General features: G+C 41.5%; 1 protein-coding gene across 1 annotated transcript in view; it reads right to left on the bottom strand.

Annotated features, from left to right (window-relative positions):
* Window positions 1-19,518, bottom strand: part of ncor1 (nuclear receptor corepressor 1) — a 56,008-nt gene that overhangs the window by 33,223 nt on the left and 3,267 nt on the right. Inside the window, 13 exon segments of the mRNA XM_080483207.1 lie at window positions 3,065-3,166; window positions 3,505-3,559; window positions 3,683-3,861; window positions 4,843-4,933; window positions 5,807-5,979; window positions 8,627-8,693; window positions 9,353-9,405; window positions 9,531-9,587; window positions 11,648-11,761; window positions 12,955-13,137; window positions 13,970-14,177; window positions 14,292-14,386; window positions 18,721-18,910. Coding sequence (XP_080339333.1) covers window positions 3,065-3,166; window positions 3,505-3,559; window positions 3,683-3,861; window positions 4,843-4,933; window positions 5,807-5,979; window positions 8,627-8,693; window positions 9,353-9,405; window positions 9,531-9,587; window positions 11,648-11,761; window positions 12,955-13,137; window positions 13,970-14,177; window positions 14,292-14,386; window positions 18,721-18,831 — 1,488 coding nt within the window. The 5' untranslated portion in view covers window positions 18,832-18,910.

Genomic DNA, 19,518 nt, shown 5'->3' with positions numbered 1-19,518 from the left:
AGTACTCACTCAGCAGATAAGCTGCCAGCGCTGACTCGGTCTCACTCAGGATTTTTTCTCTCGGTTTCACTCAGTCGCCCTACATTCCTCAGCTCTCACTGTTCACTCGGTCTTTCCCACTCGAACGACTCACTCTGCTCACTCAGACTGCCGTTGTTAAAGCTCACCGGTAGTCTGGAAATCCTGATGGACCAGACCCCACTCAGCACATTCACGATAACCACATGATGATTCGGAAAAAAAGAAAAAGGAAAAAAAAGGAAAAAAAAAAAAAAAAAAAAAGCACTGAAAACTATTAAGTTCCAGCCAAGAATTTACAGACAAAGTCCATCTTACAACACTATTTACATTGAAGGTGACAGCTAATGGGTAACATGTGTTTTAGGGGACATTTACTGGGACAAAATGACCGTCTGTCAACAACATCACAGTGAAAACCACATTAGGGATTATGAAACATGGCCAGCAGTACTGTAAAGATGCTGAGCTGGATCTTGTGTGCAAATTGACGACTTGAGCTGGACTTTGCATTGGCAAGAAACAAGCGATGCATTACTGTAATCAGCAGTTAAATCCAATATACACCGATGCTGTTAATCACATTTTTGGAAAGCAGGGTATACATACCAAAGTCTGATGCATTATTCTATTTTTCACACTATCACAACACTGTTTTTGACATTTCCATTCATCGTAGTCCCTGTTGCAGCCAGGAGCCTAAACACAAATCTAAATAACCTATTTGCACATGTTAAATGTTTGTGTGAAACAAAATAAATATGCCTTTTATGAATAATGTATACAGCATCATAAAATATTGACTTAACATTCAAGCGTGCCGACACACCAGGAAAGATTTATTCGCACAAAGTCAAGTACCTGCAACCCAAGAAAAACAACCTTAGTACAGATCAAACAATAACAATAACTTGTGTTCCTTGTATCAAATGACCAAATGCTGCAAGTTTCTTTTAAATCGGAAACGGCCAATAACAAAAGGGCATCACTCTGCACTTACTTGGCATTCTGTGTAGGTCTTCTCTTCATGAGAGGTGCAAAAGGGGCTATCTATCTGGGACTGACCCATTAACAAACTGTACCAGTCACTTAGTAGAGAAAGAAAAAGCATCTGTGTGTTCCAAGATGTAATCATGAACTCTGGTGCCCTCCACCTCCTCCTCTGTGAAGAGATGCCTACAACTGAGCCATTGTGTCGCACAGTAGATGTGCCTACCAGAGACAGAACATCCTGTACGCACACTAGAGCATCAGTCGAGCGGGGAACAGCCAGTAGGCTGAATAAATGATTGATATCCACACGTCAGTCATCACGGTGGTACGGGAGTTGAGTAGTCGGGTCGTAATAGAAGTGGTGGATCAGGACATTTTGAAACAAAGAAACAGTTATTTACATTTAAGGCGTGAGATTATCTCTACAGCGCTCCTTTGTTATCGCTCTAGCATTGTTAGCATTAGCATTCAAAGCTCAACAGTAATTGCAGACAATACGGAAAGAAGCAGCTCCAGTTTGTGCTGCCAGCCTGCACTCAATTACTCCCCTTAATTTCATCATTATCAAGAATTCGGAACAATTCCACACATCTGCATTATTCATGTAGTGTTCAATGACACTGCAACAGCTCCCGCCGTACTCATTTTACAATATGAAAACAGCTTAACTCCCCAACAGTGAGTAAACCTGTGTTAAGAGTATTTCTGTTAAGATTGTGGCTGTTCAATTTACTGCTTAACTTTTCAAAACGTCGACTCCCTGAGCGAGCTCAAGTTCTAAAACAATTAGTGAGTTCATTGGTTCATATCCCCACAACCTCCTTCTCAGGTCGTTTCAGGAAGGAAATCCATCATGAAACTTATGAGAAATCAAACACGCTGATCGGGATTGGCTGCGGCTGACCCAGGAGGAGGACCCTGATGCTCATCACCAACCATCAAAACACAACAATGCTGGACAGATTAAAAATAAAGAGACAACTTGGCTAATTCGTTTTCACTGTGGACACTTTTATACAAGTTTTTCAGGTTCAACCAACATTACTACAACGGCGGGTTAAAAGCTTCACAAAAAAAGCTCACAGAGAGCAACAGAGCAAGCTATCCTTCATTTTTCTAAAATAAGTAAAGTCCATATTGTTGACATAAATGATGGTTCAGTTACGATTTTGATGACTCTGCAAAGGTCCACAAAAATGTATTACAAAAGGTGTAATGTGACATCCGGGAAATCATCAGTCAAGCAAGTCAAACTGAAATCAAAGAGTAATAATTCGAACAGTTTCTACCTCGTGTGCAAGAAAAGTTCCCTGTTTCACTCACTCTCAGCAAAAAGTAGTGGCAGCAAAGTGGAAGCCAACGATGCAGCCAGTGTATGACGGAGTACACACACCTCTAATGAGATGAAACGGGTGTGGCCAAAGTCAAAGCCGGGCCAGAAACACTCTGTACACCTCACAGTTTCTTTGTGAAAGTACTTTGACGACTTCGAGCACACATTTTAAATACTGATCTTGAATTCACCCTGACCTCAGAAACTATACTTTTACGGTATTGTAACTGCTCAATGAACATGACCCGTTTTATAACTGGAGAGAGCGAGAGCGATGACTCCACTGCCTTGTTTTCACGTGACAAAAACACAACTTTTCTGAAAAGTACAGCACTGCAGACCTTATCGCAAAGGTTGCCCTCTGAACACGAAACACAAATACAACGCCGTGACCAGTCGATGGTAAACAGTAGATGGGGCCGTAAACACCAAGTATGTCATCAGGTGTTTGGAAATGTTTCAAAATATTAAATGCTGCATTACAAAACATGTGCACGGTGCGTGTAATGGGTCGATCACATTCAGCACACTGAGGTTCAATGAGCAATTTGCTGCCACATTTAAATCAGACAAAGCCCGAACCTTAGATTCAGGCTTTTTATATAAGACCTCTCAGATCATCAGATCTGAAGGTATTGCCAACTAGATAGTTTGGACGATTAAAGTAACTATTGCACATGAAACAGTGACTGCATAGAGATTAGAAAGTCTTGGTTTTACCTGGTTCCTTCCTCTCCGCCTTCCGTAGTTTCGTCTCACCAGTGTCTTGTAGTTGTGATTCTTTTTGGTCAAGTAGTAGTACAGGACACAGTCGGCAACGCACTGAAAGCGGAAATCGATTGCTCATTATTCAGGTATGTTCCCGTTTCTTTGAACTGGCTCACATGTCACATTTGGGAACGTTAAGTGCAAAGTCAGCATGCAAAGGATTCCATAGTCCCGCAGAGAGAGCAGTTAATATTTAATTATGTACAAATAATTTACACACAACAGACTGGAATAAGCTGTTCTAAAAGGGTCTTATGATGAACCATTTAATAAGTAAAGCCAGACAGTAAAATGCAACCTGTCAGGAGCAGCAACTATAGCAATAAAAAATATGTTTTAAAAAAAACATATTGCAAAAAATATGCGAGACGACAATACAAGCCACACTTTACCTTCCTCTCCAGATAAGAAGCAATCAGGCCAAAGTTCTTGGGGTGTTGAACAAACCTGCAGAGAGAATTCAATTACTACTCATGTGACAGAACCAATACTACTTTCGGACGAGAGCGAGGTAGTATTAGGTTGCATAAAGCATCTTTGAGTACAACAGTGACTCTGTCCATAACTCACTTGTCCTTAAAGATCTCCTTCTCATGTTCAGTCCACACGTTCATGAACTGCCTGGCTTTGTACATCTTCATGGGGTCATCCATCAGCCCGTTCATGTTGATGAACTTCACCCGCCTCTGCTCCGAGTCGTACATCATGGGAGGGATGACCGACAGCTGTCTCATCTGTTTCTCGTTGTTCTGAGGAAAAGAGGACCGAGTCAGAAGAACATACTGCGTTGTTGTTTTAAACATATTTTTGACATTTCACTGTATTTTGCACCAGAAGTTTTCCTTAAAATTGGCTTCATGTTGAGATTGTAGGCACCACCATCTAATTTATTCCAGAGCCAATATTATAAAGCCCTTGAATGGCTTCGTAACAACGTCCAGCACCTGTAGCTGACTTGTGATCTCGCCGGTGTGACCGGCGAATCATAATTCACTGCATGCACTGGACCGTGTCTGTAGATCGCATCAAGCATGTTCCTCTTGTTTGTGAAGTCAGAGATAAAACTCAGATCTCAAATATAAGACAACCTCACTGTTTCAGACCTATGTCTTGGAAGGGGAAAAAAATCTTACAGTCAGGCAAAATACGTGTTTACGCAAGATGTAGTCAGAGAAATAAGAGATCTATCACTCTTAAAGTATATCTGTGACTGGGTTTTTCCACTAGTCTGACTTGGTCTGCTTTCACTGTGCCAAACCATGATGATATGTGTTTCCACGGCACCCTCGCAGCAGGGGATAACAGCACTGCTTTCCTCAGTGTTTAACTGTAATGGATTTCTGAAGTCCCTCCACGTTATCCTCTTGGTACTGTTACAGCCTTCCATGAATCTCTTTGGCCTGGAGTTTAAATACATACACATAAAGAGTGTTTTTACGGTTGGTTTCTTCGTCTCTATCGGAGCAATGTGAAGTCACTTCTGTACCCGCTCCTTCAGACTAATAATTTCCACTGGTCAAGTGATATGGATGCTTTTATTGAAGAAGTGATCGCACATCTATTACGTTTATCATAGGGTTACCAGAGCTTCATTAGTGGTGCAGCAGTTCTGTCCATCACAGTGGAAAAAGCATTAAGAGTGAGCGAGCAGCAATCGACTGAGCTGTCCACGGCACAGTGCGGCTAAAACCTCCTACAGAGCGAAAACCCCAACCCCAGTTAATACCTACCTCCTGCTCAGAGAGGCCGTCTATGATTTCAGAAATCTCATGCTCGCTTCTTGCAATGGTTGCAGAAAGGCCAGTTCCTCTTTGTCCAACTCTGTGAAAGATAGAGACGTAAAGACTGATAAACATAACATTACACAATTATATTGAAGGTATCAGCTGTGGAAAACAACAACCAAAACAAAAAACTTTCAACATTCTGCTGACAAGTTAAGCAAAGTGGTAATATAGCTAGATCCTCGTTGAGCAGCATGTACCAATAGTATGGACAGGAAAGCTTTGGCTTACTTATTTCAATAAAAGCACAAGGTGTTAACACCACTACCAGTCAGTCTGGGCCTTGATTCCGTCTCCCACCCTTCCCACAGGCACCCAGAGAGCTGGTGTCAGCTCAAAGTAGGCCATCACATACCATCTAGTGTCCTCCATTTAGCTGAAAGCTTCACAGACATCATACTGCAGCTCGTGTCAGCACTATCAATTCATCAAAATGTTTCAACTGAAATGACAACGGCTACCTTTTATCATGATATGGTTGCATTGGAGACACGTTAATGCCGCTAAAAAAAAATAATACAGATAACCACTTCTGTTGGTTCGCACTAAAGCTTTATGGATATAGAGAAACATTATATAAACAATCGACTTTAAGAGTGTTGCCAATAGTGTTGCAGTGTGAAATGACAAACGTAACGCACGATGCTTGTTGGCTTTTGTGTGACATTCCATATTTATTTCAAGTTCTTACATAGACTGGTGTTACTGTTCTCTGGAAATCAATATAAGCCTCATTTTTCGGGGGTTAGCCAAACATAGAGGGAATCAAATAAAACCTGAATTATGGTAAAAAAAAAAAATTAATAAAAAGAAGATATTTTAGCTGACAGGTATTTGAAACTACTAGTGCAATTTAAGAAAAGAATTAAAAATAAGCATTTGCATAGAACCACTTGGCCACGTCTGTCACCTCTGGAAACGCTCCTGCTGCTCTCTCTGTTTGCGGATCTCGGGGAATTGCCGCTCATAGTACTCTCGTGTTCTGCTCTCCTTGGCTTTGCGTCTGGGGTTGTTCTCCATTCGCTCCACCTTCTTCTCCCACGCTTCCATCAGCTGGTCGTAGCGCTGACAGATCTTCTGTTCCTGTGTGCGCAGCATGACAAATGCACAACTGCACCATGAGTGGGCATGCATTGCTTCAGGAGAACTAAAACAAAAAACAACTGTGCCAAACGGTGCACAAGGAAAATGTTGTGGTGGGAGCTGATATACTCAAATTCTTAAATAAAATACATCATCTCCAATTAGTTAAAAGCCTTGACCAAAGGGTTAAAGTGGAAAAGCTCTTCTAACCGAAGCATATTCAACTAAAAACATGATACATCTGATTTCACATGAGGGGAATAACTGCAAGGTTCTAATTTAACTACACATAGAGGTTTGTGTGCCTGGGGTCTAAGAAGTGTAATCTGTTGTTACATCACTGAGGAGATAAAGCAAAACAGACGCAAATAATGGACAAAAGAAATATAATCATCAGGCGAGCTGGCAGAAAGGAGCGTGACATTTCTTTGCGGGGAAGTGCGGTTGCGTCGGCCTATGCTTCCTTTGACCTATCGGTAAAATCCATCTATAAGCCCGAACACGAAAACAAAAGGTAAACAGATGGACGGATGAGCTAAAGCGGGAGCCACGGGGGTTGAGAGTGTACACGCTGTTCAGGAACTAGTCTGTGTTTGTTGTGGGCTTTTGTCCGTCTTTGACATTGCTTCATTTGGTGTCCTGACCCATTCAATCTGCTCTTACGCAACTATTCTGCTCCCAAAAAGCCCCCCCCCCTGAAAAAAATAAAAAAGATATTTCATATTTCTTTCTGTTCGGGACATACGTGTCGCATTTTGTTGTGAAGAAAATTCCGGAGTTGTAAGAATTATGATGTTTAGTGAAGATTTAGAAGGATTTTGGAGAGACAAAGCAGCCTCATTTCCACTCTCTGCAGAGAAGGACAAACAATTCACCTTCCTCTTGGCACCAGGCCATGTGCACTCTGCCATTGTTCAGGTTCCAAAAGGTCTGTCTGACTCTGACAGGGACTCAAGAGAACCATCGCACTACAAACGACAGTCAAGAATTTCAACATGGGGTCATTCTGAAACATTTAAATAACTAAGAAAGCCGGGCCTGGCTAGCAGCTTTTCTCAGATCTCTGTTTTGATGTGACGATATTTATTATTCTACTTCTTGCAAAAGCTTTTATTGGTTCACACAATAAGCCTGAACAAACAGGGGAAACGGAGGCGTTTCCTGCCCTGTGAATACATCAGAACAGTATTTTCATTAACAGCCCAGTTCAAGAGATGGCGTTGCTGATCAGTCCGCTGCTTTGATCCAGAATAAATATCACAAAGATTGTAGAACATATTGCGTTGAAAAGACTCAAAACCTGCGTATGCTGTATTCTGCTTGTGGTCATTAAATGTGTGCAAAAAGAAAGATTGGTTGGTGGTGCAAAGCACACATACTTCTCATTGTGGTGCACCAGAGCTGTGTTCAGATCAGATCAATCACAAAGATACAGTAAGCGTGTGATGAAGTACCAATAACAAAATATTAATATTGCTTCCACTTTGCTTTTTTAAACCGTCGTGTCGCGTAGGGCTGGGCGATTTGGCCTTAAAAACAATATCTATGATTTTTTAAAATAAAACTTATAGTTTAGATTCGATTTTCATTCTCAATGCACTTAAAAATGACTGAAGACATGATATATTGTTAAAAGCACAACTTCATTGCTGTGACTGTCCTTAAAATACATATAAACAATCCCAAAATTAAAAGTAAATGAGACTCTGTCATTTAACAAATTTAAGCTTTAACCAGGTTTAAGCAAAACTGCAACAGCAACTCCAGAAACCCACAAGGAGAAACAACTACAGACACTCACTTCATATTAAAAGCATTGTTTTCACATTGTCTCAAATTATGCAAAAATACAAACTAAGTAAGATCAAAAAGTCCAGCTGGGTTTTGGCCAAGTTTTTTTGTTTTGCTAAACCACATCTGAAACTCAAAACCAAGATATGATCTAAAGTTGGGTCAGCTTGCCCTGAGTCATGTCATGTGATCATTATCCTGCGAGATCGCCAATAACTAATAATCACTCATAATACACCACGCGCGTGACTGCAGTTCGACAGTAGCGGATCAGTCAGGTAGTTATTGTTTTGGTCATGAAACGGACACACGATCGTTTTTTTCCCGGGAATAACTGGGAACTTCCCATCTGGCTCGGTTTCTTTTTCTTACTGCAGATCATTCGAGAGCACTTGCTTGCTTCCAAGATGCGTTTACATTTGCTGCAACGCGGCAACATGAGCTTTGGATGGTCACAAATTATTCCGAGTGCACATCAAACGCATCACAAACAAAAAAAAATTTAATCTATCGTTGTTCATACCTTCAGTTACCAATATACAACTGGATTACCAATGAGAACAAGCAAGGGATTGTGTCTTGGGTTTTCCTTCTATGATGACTTATATTAGTAAAAGATACACATCTTGAGATTTCTACCACATAGCCACAGTCTGTCTGTAACTTTGAATAAAATGCCCTCAGTTCAGTATAAAAAAGAAAGTAAATCTTTTATTACTGTGTCTAGCCGGCTGAGGTCATCCGAGTACATTCAGACATGACTGTGATCATGGGAATTGGCCCTGCTGATGTTGTGTCTATAACACTGAAACATATTCACTTATTTTGCTGTGTCGTGCTTACTCATTACACTCACCCTTTGTTTACGTGCATGGTTCCTCCTCTTAAAAAACAAAATCAGCTTCTTCCTCATGACTTGGTTTCTGAAAGAGACCGACAATTACTGTCAATTTGAAGCATGTAAACGAGTAAAAGTTGGAAAATTGTCTGAAACGCAGAGCTTGATTTTTTTTTCCACTGCAGCGCCCTAACAAAAACCATCATTGTTTATTTGCACTGCGACAGGTACAAAATACTGGGAACTCCTTTGTTTACACATGATGGTGCCTGCCGGGAGAGAGAGTTGTGAGAGCGCTGACCCTGAGTGTGTGACCCGTACAGCAGATTCACACAGAAGTGGTCTCTGTCCTGATAAAAGACTGAACCAGATGGGCCACTCTCATGGTACACACTGATAAGATTTTTTTTGTCCTAGACGACATGGCCTTCAACCCACCAAACACAATTTACTTTGTGGGTGCAGACACACACACACACACACACAAATACATACATGCACACACACAGACACGCTTCCATTTCCTTTCTCAATCACTCTCCTTGGTGTCAGTAGGGCAACTCAATCAGGTGACTCGACTATCAGATTAAACAGAATTATCAGCTGTGTTTATCCGGCTCACTCAGAACTGCCTCCAACACTTTCTCCAGCTGAGACTCTGCACAACCAATGTGATTGCACTTTGCAACATCAGCATTTTTTTTATAACAATGAAAAAAAAACAAAAAATGTTTTGATACTCACGTCTTAATGTTGTCGTGGTACACCTTTGTGTCTGAAGGCTGGTTGTACAAGGGCTGCAAGGAAGGAGAAATCATATCAAGAACAGGAAAAATCAGTGAAGAACGGCTAGAAATGGAGCAATATTTTCTTCACATTGCTTATGCAAGCACAAAACTAGGTTAATCATTAAAATACATACCAGCTCAACCTTGGGGCCGAGACCTTCCAGGATTTTATGAGCCTCTTCGGCCTTTTTCTAGAGCGAGCGAGAGAGAGACCATAAAGTCACAAATTGAACCAACATTATATCTTTTCCCAACAAATATTAAAGCATGCCACAAACAGAGTCACATTATTTTTGTCTCAGACAAGAAATCTGTCCCGATCGGCTCAGTTTGCGAGATCGGTGGACAGGATACATTGGTCCCGGACCAGGTCCCAAGCGATATTGGGCATTTCAAAAAAATCGAGATATTTCAGGATCCTTTCCATTTGTGGTGGTTCAGGAATACTTGGATTCATAGCTCAATGACCAATAGGAGCAACACACAAAGTCACATGAGTGCTGTAGACTGACGTGGGAAAAACGTCTGCAACAGTCCTCTCCTCTCTGTTTTCAGGAACCTGGGCCGGTACCTAAGGAGGGCTGGACGATCCAGGATTTTTTTGTCCTGTTCTACAGAATCCACAGTTTTTAGCTTAAGTTGTCGGATTAAAACACGTTTATTAGCACAGCACACATGAAGCTTTAGTTAGAAGTTACTAAATTGCAGTTGTGCAGTTTAGTTTTTCCGGTGAAGTCATTAAATATGGGTGTAATTCAAAAATGTTGCCAAGAGAGTTGTTCAGTTTATGGCAAACCTGGAAAGCTGGAGAGCATTATTTGGCCTTCGCATCACGTTATTGCAGGCGTTTCAACTTGCTTTTTTGAGAAAAAAAAAATGGCAATAAGCCTTAAGACAATTTAACCTCCCAATGGGATCTGGAACAAACGCCCATCATTCTCCAAAAACAGGTTAAAACCACTGTTTTGACTTCTCTATAACTGAATTTTACAGCGAGCTGGATGAAGAAAAAGAAAATACAAAACACAAAGTCTGCGTAGTACTTAGGTGTTAAATATGGCAGCCTGAGCACCAGGTTAGCTCAATAGCAGGATAAGATTAGTGGTCAAGGAGTAGCGGTAATATGCTTTGTAGAGGTTGTAAGAGGCTGGTACACGGCGACTGTGTGCAGAGGAAATGGACTTCATGTCCACAAACATAGTTCGTGGCCCAAATCTTTTAGAAAAAAAAAAGAAAAAAGGGGGAGGAATTCAACATTTAAAGCTAAATTTAGAGCAGAGCAAAACAACAAGCCTGGTAAGACTCTGAAAGCAAAAAATGTCCTCCAAGTTTACATTTGAGGGGCTTTATTAAACTCTCAAAGATCAGTTTTTTTGTGTGTGCTTTAACACAAAATTCTGAATTCGGAAAAAGAACCCGGCCTGGAGACTATTTGCAGCGAAGCAGCAACTTCACAGCCTAAAGGGTTAACGGTTGACCGAGGAGGAGGGCGTGTCTCAGTGTACATCTACAACACTGTCTGTCAGAAATGAACTTCAGTGACCTCCATAAACACACCCTCACTCACGGCCTTTCTGCTCAGCTTAAATACAGATCATGAAGCCCCTGTCGCTCTGCTCCAGTTTTAGCAAAATGTATTCTTGATTGATGGGGGTGAAATTTTTGTTTTTTTTTAAACTACATACAATTTTAAACATCTGACAAACCGACACTGCGGTAAAAACACGCTTTATTTTCAAGCACTGCTGCCTTCAAAACATCAATAATGCAAAAACCACCAGGAATACCAGCTTATTCCAACTGAAGATCTACTGGAATGTTTCCTAAAAGTTAACACATACAAATTAAAAATTTTTTTTAGACAGCTGTTGGGGAAACGTGCACATCGCAGCAGCAGGAGATCGTCAGTTTGCAGAAGTACAGATAAGACTGACAAACATTTATAATTTATGAAACAACTCCTGACCAACTCCTGACACAAGACTGGATTTGGTTGGCTGCAGTCACCATGGTAATTCCCTGATATCAGAATGCGAGAGAAACGCATGTTTCCAGCTCTGTGCAGCAACATTCAAGCAGCCTATCCAAGGATGTTTGCAGCTTCATAAAGGCAGAAGTAATTATTCAAAAAAAATAAAAATGAAAAATGCTGCAGTTGCTCAAAGATACGGCCAAAAATAATTCCAAAGAAATGTTTATCAATTTTAGCTCGTTGTTGGCATGCGTGTTCTGGTGTTTGACGCCGACTGACCCTGTTCTCATCGTAGATGATCTGGACGATGCTGCGGTGCTTGTGCTCCACCGGGGGAGGGGTCACGGGCTTCTCTGGCTCCACTGGCTTTGCTGCTTCCTCCTCCAGTTGTTGCTAAGAAACAACATTCAAACATGAGACTTTGACCAGTAGCGCAAAAACAAAAGACACTGGGGGGGGGTGGAAAAAACATGTTGAGGTTTTTTTTTTTTTTTTAATGTAATCACTTTCATATTGTGCAAAACATCAGGAAACAGAGTCACTGAGAGTTTGTTGCTCTGATCCTGGAGTTTGATACGAGGCCCATGCAGGTATTATCTGATTATTCTCTGCAGACTGTGTGTCTGCGTGTGACGCCACGCTAAAAACGACAGACAGGCTGCGCTGGTGAGTGTTTGGTTGGTCAATGTTGACAAGTTAAAGGTTTCGTAAACGACCAGGTTACAGGGTCCACATTACAAGTTCCTGAAATACGCCGAATAAACAATTGAATTCCTAAAAATCTTTGGAGAATGTAAAGCTCAGATAGCACTTTGGTCTATTGAGACTGGATTACAAATAATACAGTGGCAGAAAGCGGGACACAAACTTAATGTGGACGAATTGAAGAATAGCTAATGAAAAAAATAAGCCACTTCGGAAACAATAACCAGGACGATAAGACGGTGGCCAGCACAAGGGTTTTATGGCCCAATTGAACGGCATGCACTTGTGCTTATCAGCACACTTGCACCTTGAAAAACAGTCCTCGCTGAATATACAAGCAAGTGCAATGAGTTCATCTACAGGTCACCAACACGGAGTAGAAGCAGTGTTAGCGTCACAGATGAAATGAGTTACCCAAAGACTGCGAAGAAGGATTTTTTTCATAATACACTATATATGAAAACCCATGATGTAACATCTGATCAAACTTATTACATAAATGTTCAGTTCATTTTGGTTCTCTGTCCAGCTATGGCAGAATCAGAAATGTATGTTTACATTTAATCCACCATGTTTACTGGATGTCTTTTTAGGTCATAACTAGATTAAATGCTGCTGTAAATTGTAAAAACAAATGGAGAGGTGAGAGGAGCTCCTCCGTAACATAAACAGCTGCTCCAATTCTGGTGACAAACTTTTAATCAAGAATAAAGCTGTTCCTGTTTGCCGTTTTAAAGTGTAATAATACCCTCTTGTCTGCCTCTGAGGCAAAAGCTGATTAAAATAGAGAGTAGAAAAGTCATCTGTGCCAGACTGTCTTACAAAACATCCATTGTGTTTGAAGTATGTTCAGAGACGAACTTCTCAGCTGGGGAACAAACCTGCTTTTTCTTCAGCTTGAAAATCTGCTGCTCCACTTTGGCAATCTCTCTGTCCACACGGTCCATGCTCTGGATGAGCTCCTCCTTGGACAGTTTGGAGGGAGAATTGTCCTGATCGTCCCCAATGTGCAGCGTCTGTCCCCCTGAGGACTGAGACTCCACTTTGACAGTGTACTGAGATTCCTGGCAAAAACAAAAAACAGGAATTCAGTCAACAACTTGTACAAACCCAACAATTACAATGTCCATTCAGGGGTCTGCAACCTGTGGCTCTTTAGCTCACAATGAACTAATGGAAGATAATCTACAAATAAATGAAAAGACGAAACAAACAAGTGCTAAACAATTACATTATTGTGCGTAAGTAATAGTCAGGAAAAGTATGAAATGTGATTTTTGAATATTGGGGAAGTCCTTTTAATTCTTCCTAACAATTTTCAGACATGCTGAATAAGACATATGTGTTTGGAATTCCAATCTGGGCCGGCCGGATTCCGTAATTTTAGACTACTGTTGCTTTCCAGTGACCTCAAACTTAAACGGGTAATTCGGACTTGTTTTAAGTGTTTCTGAGTGAAAAAAAGAAAAAAAAATAACAAATTCAAAGATCCCAACTTTTGTTTCTGTTTATAAATGTGACAAGTGTTTCCACGAATAGTGTTTTTAATGTTGTTTGAACTATCTCCATGACTCTTAACCCCAGCTCTGCTGCAGTGTTGTCTCTGTATGAGGTTTCACTGTTTTTGTGAATGAAATACATGTTAAGAGTTGGTATAAGAATAGCTTTACTGTTGACTTGTAACGATGTGGATAAACTGGAACACTACGGCCCAGTTTTTCCCAGAAAGTGACGTCACTAAGAGGAATTCGGAGCTCTGAGGCAATTGGAAAGTAGTATATTATGGGCCGATTTTACAATTTAATCAGCTGCAATCTGTTATAACGCAAGCGCATGCCAAGTGTGCGGAAGGACCTTCTTGCTTGACAAAAGGAGGTGAGGAAAGCCAAGGCCCACCTTTTTGACCTCCACAGTGGCTCTGAGGCTGTCGTGGAGAGAGTTGGGCATAGGCAGCACAAGAGACCCCGCAGTGGGAGGGGTGCGGGTGATGTGCGCCTCAGCAACGGTCTCCATGCGAGGGCGTTTAGCCTCCAAGGCATCGTGCTCAGCCTGGGTCGTGATGGAGTGATACTGCTGCTCATAACCATGGCGTCTCTCCGGAGGCCTGCAGGGGCAAAGCAAACAAGATAGTTACAGATGCATCGGAGGATCCATCCAGCTGTACGAGTCTGAAATTGGAGTGTGAAGATATTCGCGACGTGGCAGCAAACAGCATTACCTTTCCACTCCAGGGTGGAATTCAGACAGTAGAGATGGTCTCCTCCGCCCCTGGGGGTCCTGCATGTGACTCCGATAGTCTGGGATGGTGAAATCCTGAGGACAAGAGTAACACACACACAATAAACTACTTAATAAAGCCATCCGATCCATCACGATACTGAATAAGTAGAAATCTGTCTGTGTCGGGGAAAAACTCTTCATCACGTCGTAAAGTGTACAAAGATTCAGTTAGAACACAGATACACAAACCTAATGATGCCTAAGATACATGAGTTAGAGTCAATACAGCCGCTGAAGAGGCTTCAAAATATCGGCAGATTCACTGACCCTTTGATTTAAACGTCGTCAGTCTGGGACCACATGTCACCCCAGCACAGGCACACTGAGCCCACCCTATCCCGCCCAGCTCTCTTCCTGAAATCTCTCCACTGCACTTAATCTAATAAAGGCCAAGTTCCTTTATGAACTTGACGGCCATTTTTACCAGACTGCACATCTCTGTGTAGAAGTCACAGTCACACAGCCAGCAGTTGGAGGATTAACAACTAAATATTAAGGTATTTATGTAAGGTCAGATAATTTTTTTTATTAAATCTCATCTTTGTGCAGGGCAGCTACAAAAGGACGGCACAGGGCCAAGAGTTTGTGACATTTTCCAACATGTTTATCAGTCAGACCGCAATGTAATCACTAAAAAGGTCTGCACTGTTCCTCTCTGGCACTCAAAGGAATTTTGTTTGTTGATGGCAAGTGGTTGAATTTTAAACGAGTTTTAATAGTCTGAGGCATTTCTCTAGAAAACTATGGTGATAAAGAATGCGTGGCTGTTATCAGCACAGTCTGACCACCACACAAACCCAAAAGCAAATAAAGTCGCAGGAAACATTTCCAAATTCCTGTTTTGTCCCCAATCTAAGCAAACAAACCAAAATGCTGCGAAATGTCCCGTTCAAAGACTTCTGTGAAAGTTATCTTCTCAGAAGTATGTAATCGAAAACGGGTGATCGACATTATCCAATAATCACGTCAATACTCGATGGTACGAACCCAATAAAGACGGAAATAACTCATAATTTATGACTAACTAAAAAACATTTTCACAGTGTTTATGTTCAGTTGTTCATTAATTTATATAAAATGTTCATGAAAAAAGGCCAAGAAAATAAATCAGTGAAAAAAGTCATGCACAGAAAGAGGAAGGCTCACTAAAATCTCCAGAAATCAAAAACGGTGAGACTTCATGTATCATGGGACATTCTGATCTTTGGATTTCAGAATTTGGATTGCTGGTCCTTGTCGTACAGGTAGAAGCCACACCCCTGAGGACAGGGGCGGACAGAAGACTTCTTCTTCAGCCTGGTGCTCATGGCGAGACATGAAGCTTTAAAGGAGCCCCAAAACAGTGATCCGTGAGTCGTCACACTTGCTACAGCAGTGGCAGAGGCTAACGCCAACAAGAGCAGTCGAGCTAACTTCAGGTCGGCAGTAGCCTACGGAGAACAAGCTAACTAGCGGTAACTCGCTAGCTCGGCTCAAGGAGGTTTTCTCAGCGAGGTGAAGAGAATAACAAGACACGAAGGTTGGAAGTGGCTCAAAATCAGTGCTCCGCGGGTCTTCACGCTCACATGAGTTTCCACTCGTGAGTCCTCTCCAACTCTCTCAAGCCTTTCTGTGACCGGCTTATTATTGCCATCAGCTCTCATTTTATCAAGATCATTGTATCGTACAGCCCTAGTTGGCAAATTTCCTTTATAGCCACGGCGAACAACGCAACAAATTTTTCATATGAAGCAACAGTAAAGGTGCAAATTAAACACATTTATATAATATTTCTAAATGTCAGGACATAAGAAAAGTTTGTCATTTCAATCAGGATTCACAAAAATAATTGTTTTGCCACTCACAAAAGCTTTGAAGTAAAACCTGAAGCAAATAAAATAGGTTTGAATAAAAAGAGCAGCACCAAATCAAATGAATTTAAGATGCTTTTTTTGTCTTGCCTCCATGTAAAGACAGCTTTAAACATAAAATACAAGTACACCTCAGTTGACGCCTTATTTTCACATATATACTTGATTAAAACATATCACAGAAGATAAATAACCACAGACACATTACGAAGGTCACCACACCTGTTTGTAGTTGTTAGTTTAGCTAAAGCTAAGCTGATACAGAAATACGGTTGACTTCCCAAGTGGTACGAAAGCGGTGTGAAAAATAAAATGTTGGGGGGGAAATCACAGCAATCCAACCCAACTTCCTTTCAGAATCGGGTTAAAATCACTGGTCAGGGTGACCATCTCCCCGAGTGATGCGTGGGAGGGGTTCCCTTTATAGCACCACTAAACAAAACGTTGGTCATTTTCCAGTCTGTTGTCTGTTTGTAGACGCAAACATACGCTGACTTCAGACATCAGCATAAGAACTCTCCCTCTGGTTTTGGTAAAAATCGGACTTTGCTCAGTGGAGCCCTCAGAAAGAAGCCGCCACACTGTTTCAGGTACACACCTTTTCCTGGGTTCGCACCACTGCCTCTGAACTGGACAAGCCAAGTGACTCACACAAGAATAATTTAGACGAAGCAATATTACACAAAGCAGCTCAATCTGCAGAAAGCTTCGAGACCACTATCTGTTGGTCTCACATTAGCGCTCTCGCTGTGTTACTTGGGCGGTAAAAGAAAGATGCTCCATTCATCCAAAAACTGCATCAAATATCCTCCACCGCTCCCACGCTGCAGCAACAGACAGATCCCAACATTCAAATAGCATCTAGCTCTGAAACTGATCCATTAGGCCCAATTTTGAAAATGATCTGAGTGTCTGTTCCCTGCCGGCATTTGACCAAGTTCACATTAGTTCCAAACCTGGGTTCAGATCACAAAACACTGGCTACACCCCCCCATGGTAAACTAAGAGGACCTGACAAATCTCCTCCCTACGGATCAGCAGAAGCTCCTTTGTCATGCCGGTTCATCACCATTTTTTCACCGCAATCTGCCAAGTTTCTATTAATGATAGATGTGTGCGCATTACATTGTTTTCATGACGTGATTGAGCCCTGAAGTCGAGGCCACAGTTCAAATTTCCAGTGATACAATTTTCCCAAAACAAGCATCAAAATCTACTACCATGTCGTCCACTTTAGTCATTTTCACACTGACCGTGCAACCCACTAATCTTAACCCGTTTTAGATGTGAATGTGTTTAATCAGCTTGAGAAGCAGGGTCAATTGTTAAGAATGCACCATCTTGGATATGTGCCTTTATTTTAAAAAAGAAAATATTGAAGATTCCTAAAAACCCGGAGGCGACGGACACAATGGTGCACCAAAATCATGTGACCACAGGATCCGTCAATTTCCTGCTTCCCATTCGCTACCCAAACGCATCGCGGTGCATGCTGGATGCGGTGCAGCGCATTTTGAGCAACATGTCGCCCAGGAGCTGCCCACAGCTCATTCCTATAAAGTTGGATCCAGGTCAACTTTATGCAAATGAGACAGGCGGCGGTCCAACGCGCCACAAAACATTCGTAAAACGTCTAAACTTGCTGTAGTGGCACCAAAATGAGGACAGATTCAGCAACTGCACAGCTTATTTCTCGATTCAGACATTTTTAGAAATACTTTTCACTGAACTGTGTCAGAAATAAAAGAGAAAATTTGGGATCGAGCCGCCATGTTGATCTGGTTTGAGCTGCCATGCTACATGCTACTTGCTGAAGAGTTTCGGGGCTCACACAGTAGCGATGGGACACGCTACAAATGATTAAAGTCACTGATACACTTATTAACAACGAGCTGGAACAATGGTGAGCAGCCTGCAATCCCCTGTCCTGTACAGAAGGGTTGTGGTTGAAGGAAAGCCTCTTTTCAGATGCGGTGCGTTTCCAGAAACGAAAAAAACAAACAAAAAATAAAAACACTGCTGTGGACACGTACAAGAGGCTCATCACGCAATGGTGTCTATCTTTTTATTTTATTTTTTAACCCTGACGGTCTAGCGTGCTCATGACGTGCTCATCCTGGATGTGCCGAATTTTTTTTTATAAAATCGGCGTTTCATTAATTTTTTTGTGTTTATCAGCAGATACCAATGTTGAGCGGATATCATCAAACATCCCTAGTATTTAATACCACGAGGACTGATATAAACAAAATATCATCTCAGATTCAATAAGTAAATTAGATTTCTGAAGTCTCAACTGAATTGATTGCTTGGAAGAATGAAGATCTCAAAGACCGCAGTCATTATGAGAAACAGTAGAATTTCCCATACAAACATGAGCATGAATTACCAGGGAACTGTACGTTGTAAAGACATGCTTAAACGGTCCAGAAAAGAGTCATACCTATCACGTAAAAATGGAACGACACAGATAAAGTGATGAAGAAGAGACAAAGCACTTTGAAAAGCCTCTCGTACCTGTTGGTGGCGCGTGCCGGGAAAGCTGTACTGGACCGAGTGTGGTGGGTATCGGCTCTGCTCGCTGCTGAAGCTCCCCTGGCTGGGGGGGTAGCCCGAGCTACTGGACATCTTGGCTCAGTGCTCACGGGCTGCTGCTTCTTCACAGATGAGAGAGTGGAACTACACCATGTTTGGAGACACAAACCACCTGCAGACAGACGGACACAGACGTTAACGTCAATTTCAGACATTAAGATGAAGACGAGAGCCAGTTGCGTGTCTTCCTGCATGAGAAATCATTAAAGAGGTGAAGCGCCTTTCGAGCAAACACACAATCTAATTGACAACAGTGACAGGTGTGGTCAGAAGCACAAGTTAGTACATACAACACAGGCACTATATACAACGGATCCTAATGATACTATACTGGTGAGACGAGTAATCTTATCGGAACAGGAAAATCTGCACAGTTAATTCATCATCACGTGTCTTAAATACTTCGGCACCTCGTTCCAGGTGAATTAAGCCCGGAGACATTTTCCTGCTGAGATACACTATTTTAACAAAAGTGTGCAACAAGGTCAGAAAATAATCCTTCTCAAAGCAATACTAACTCTTCAATTAATTCCACAAATAAAGATTTCATGTCAATGCTTTTTAAAAGAAAAGCTAGAAAACAAGCCCACAAGAGCAGTTGGATGAAAAAAAAGTGAGAGCAAAACACAGAAACAAAGGTCTGCTCCTTGGATATGAATAATTTAGTTCACTTAATTTGATCATTGATGATCTGATGTTAACATGGATTGTTTATTTGTA

This window comes from Lipophrys pholis (assembly GCF_963383615.2).
Source record: "Lipophrys pholis genome assembly, chromosome: 16".
Classification (NCBI taxonomy): Eukaryota; Metazoa; Chordata; class Actinopteri; order Blenniiformes; family Blenniidae; genus Lipophrys; species Lipophrys pholis.
The sequence above is the reverse complement of the archived record's forward strand: the minus strand, read 5'-3'. Positions and strand labels throughout refer to the sequence as shown.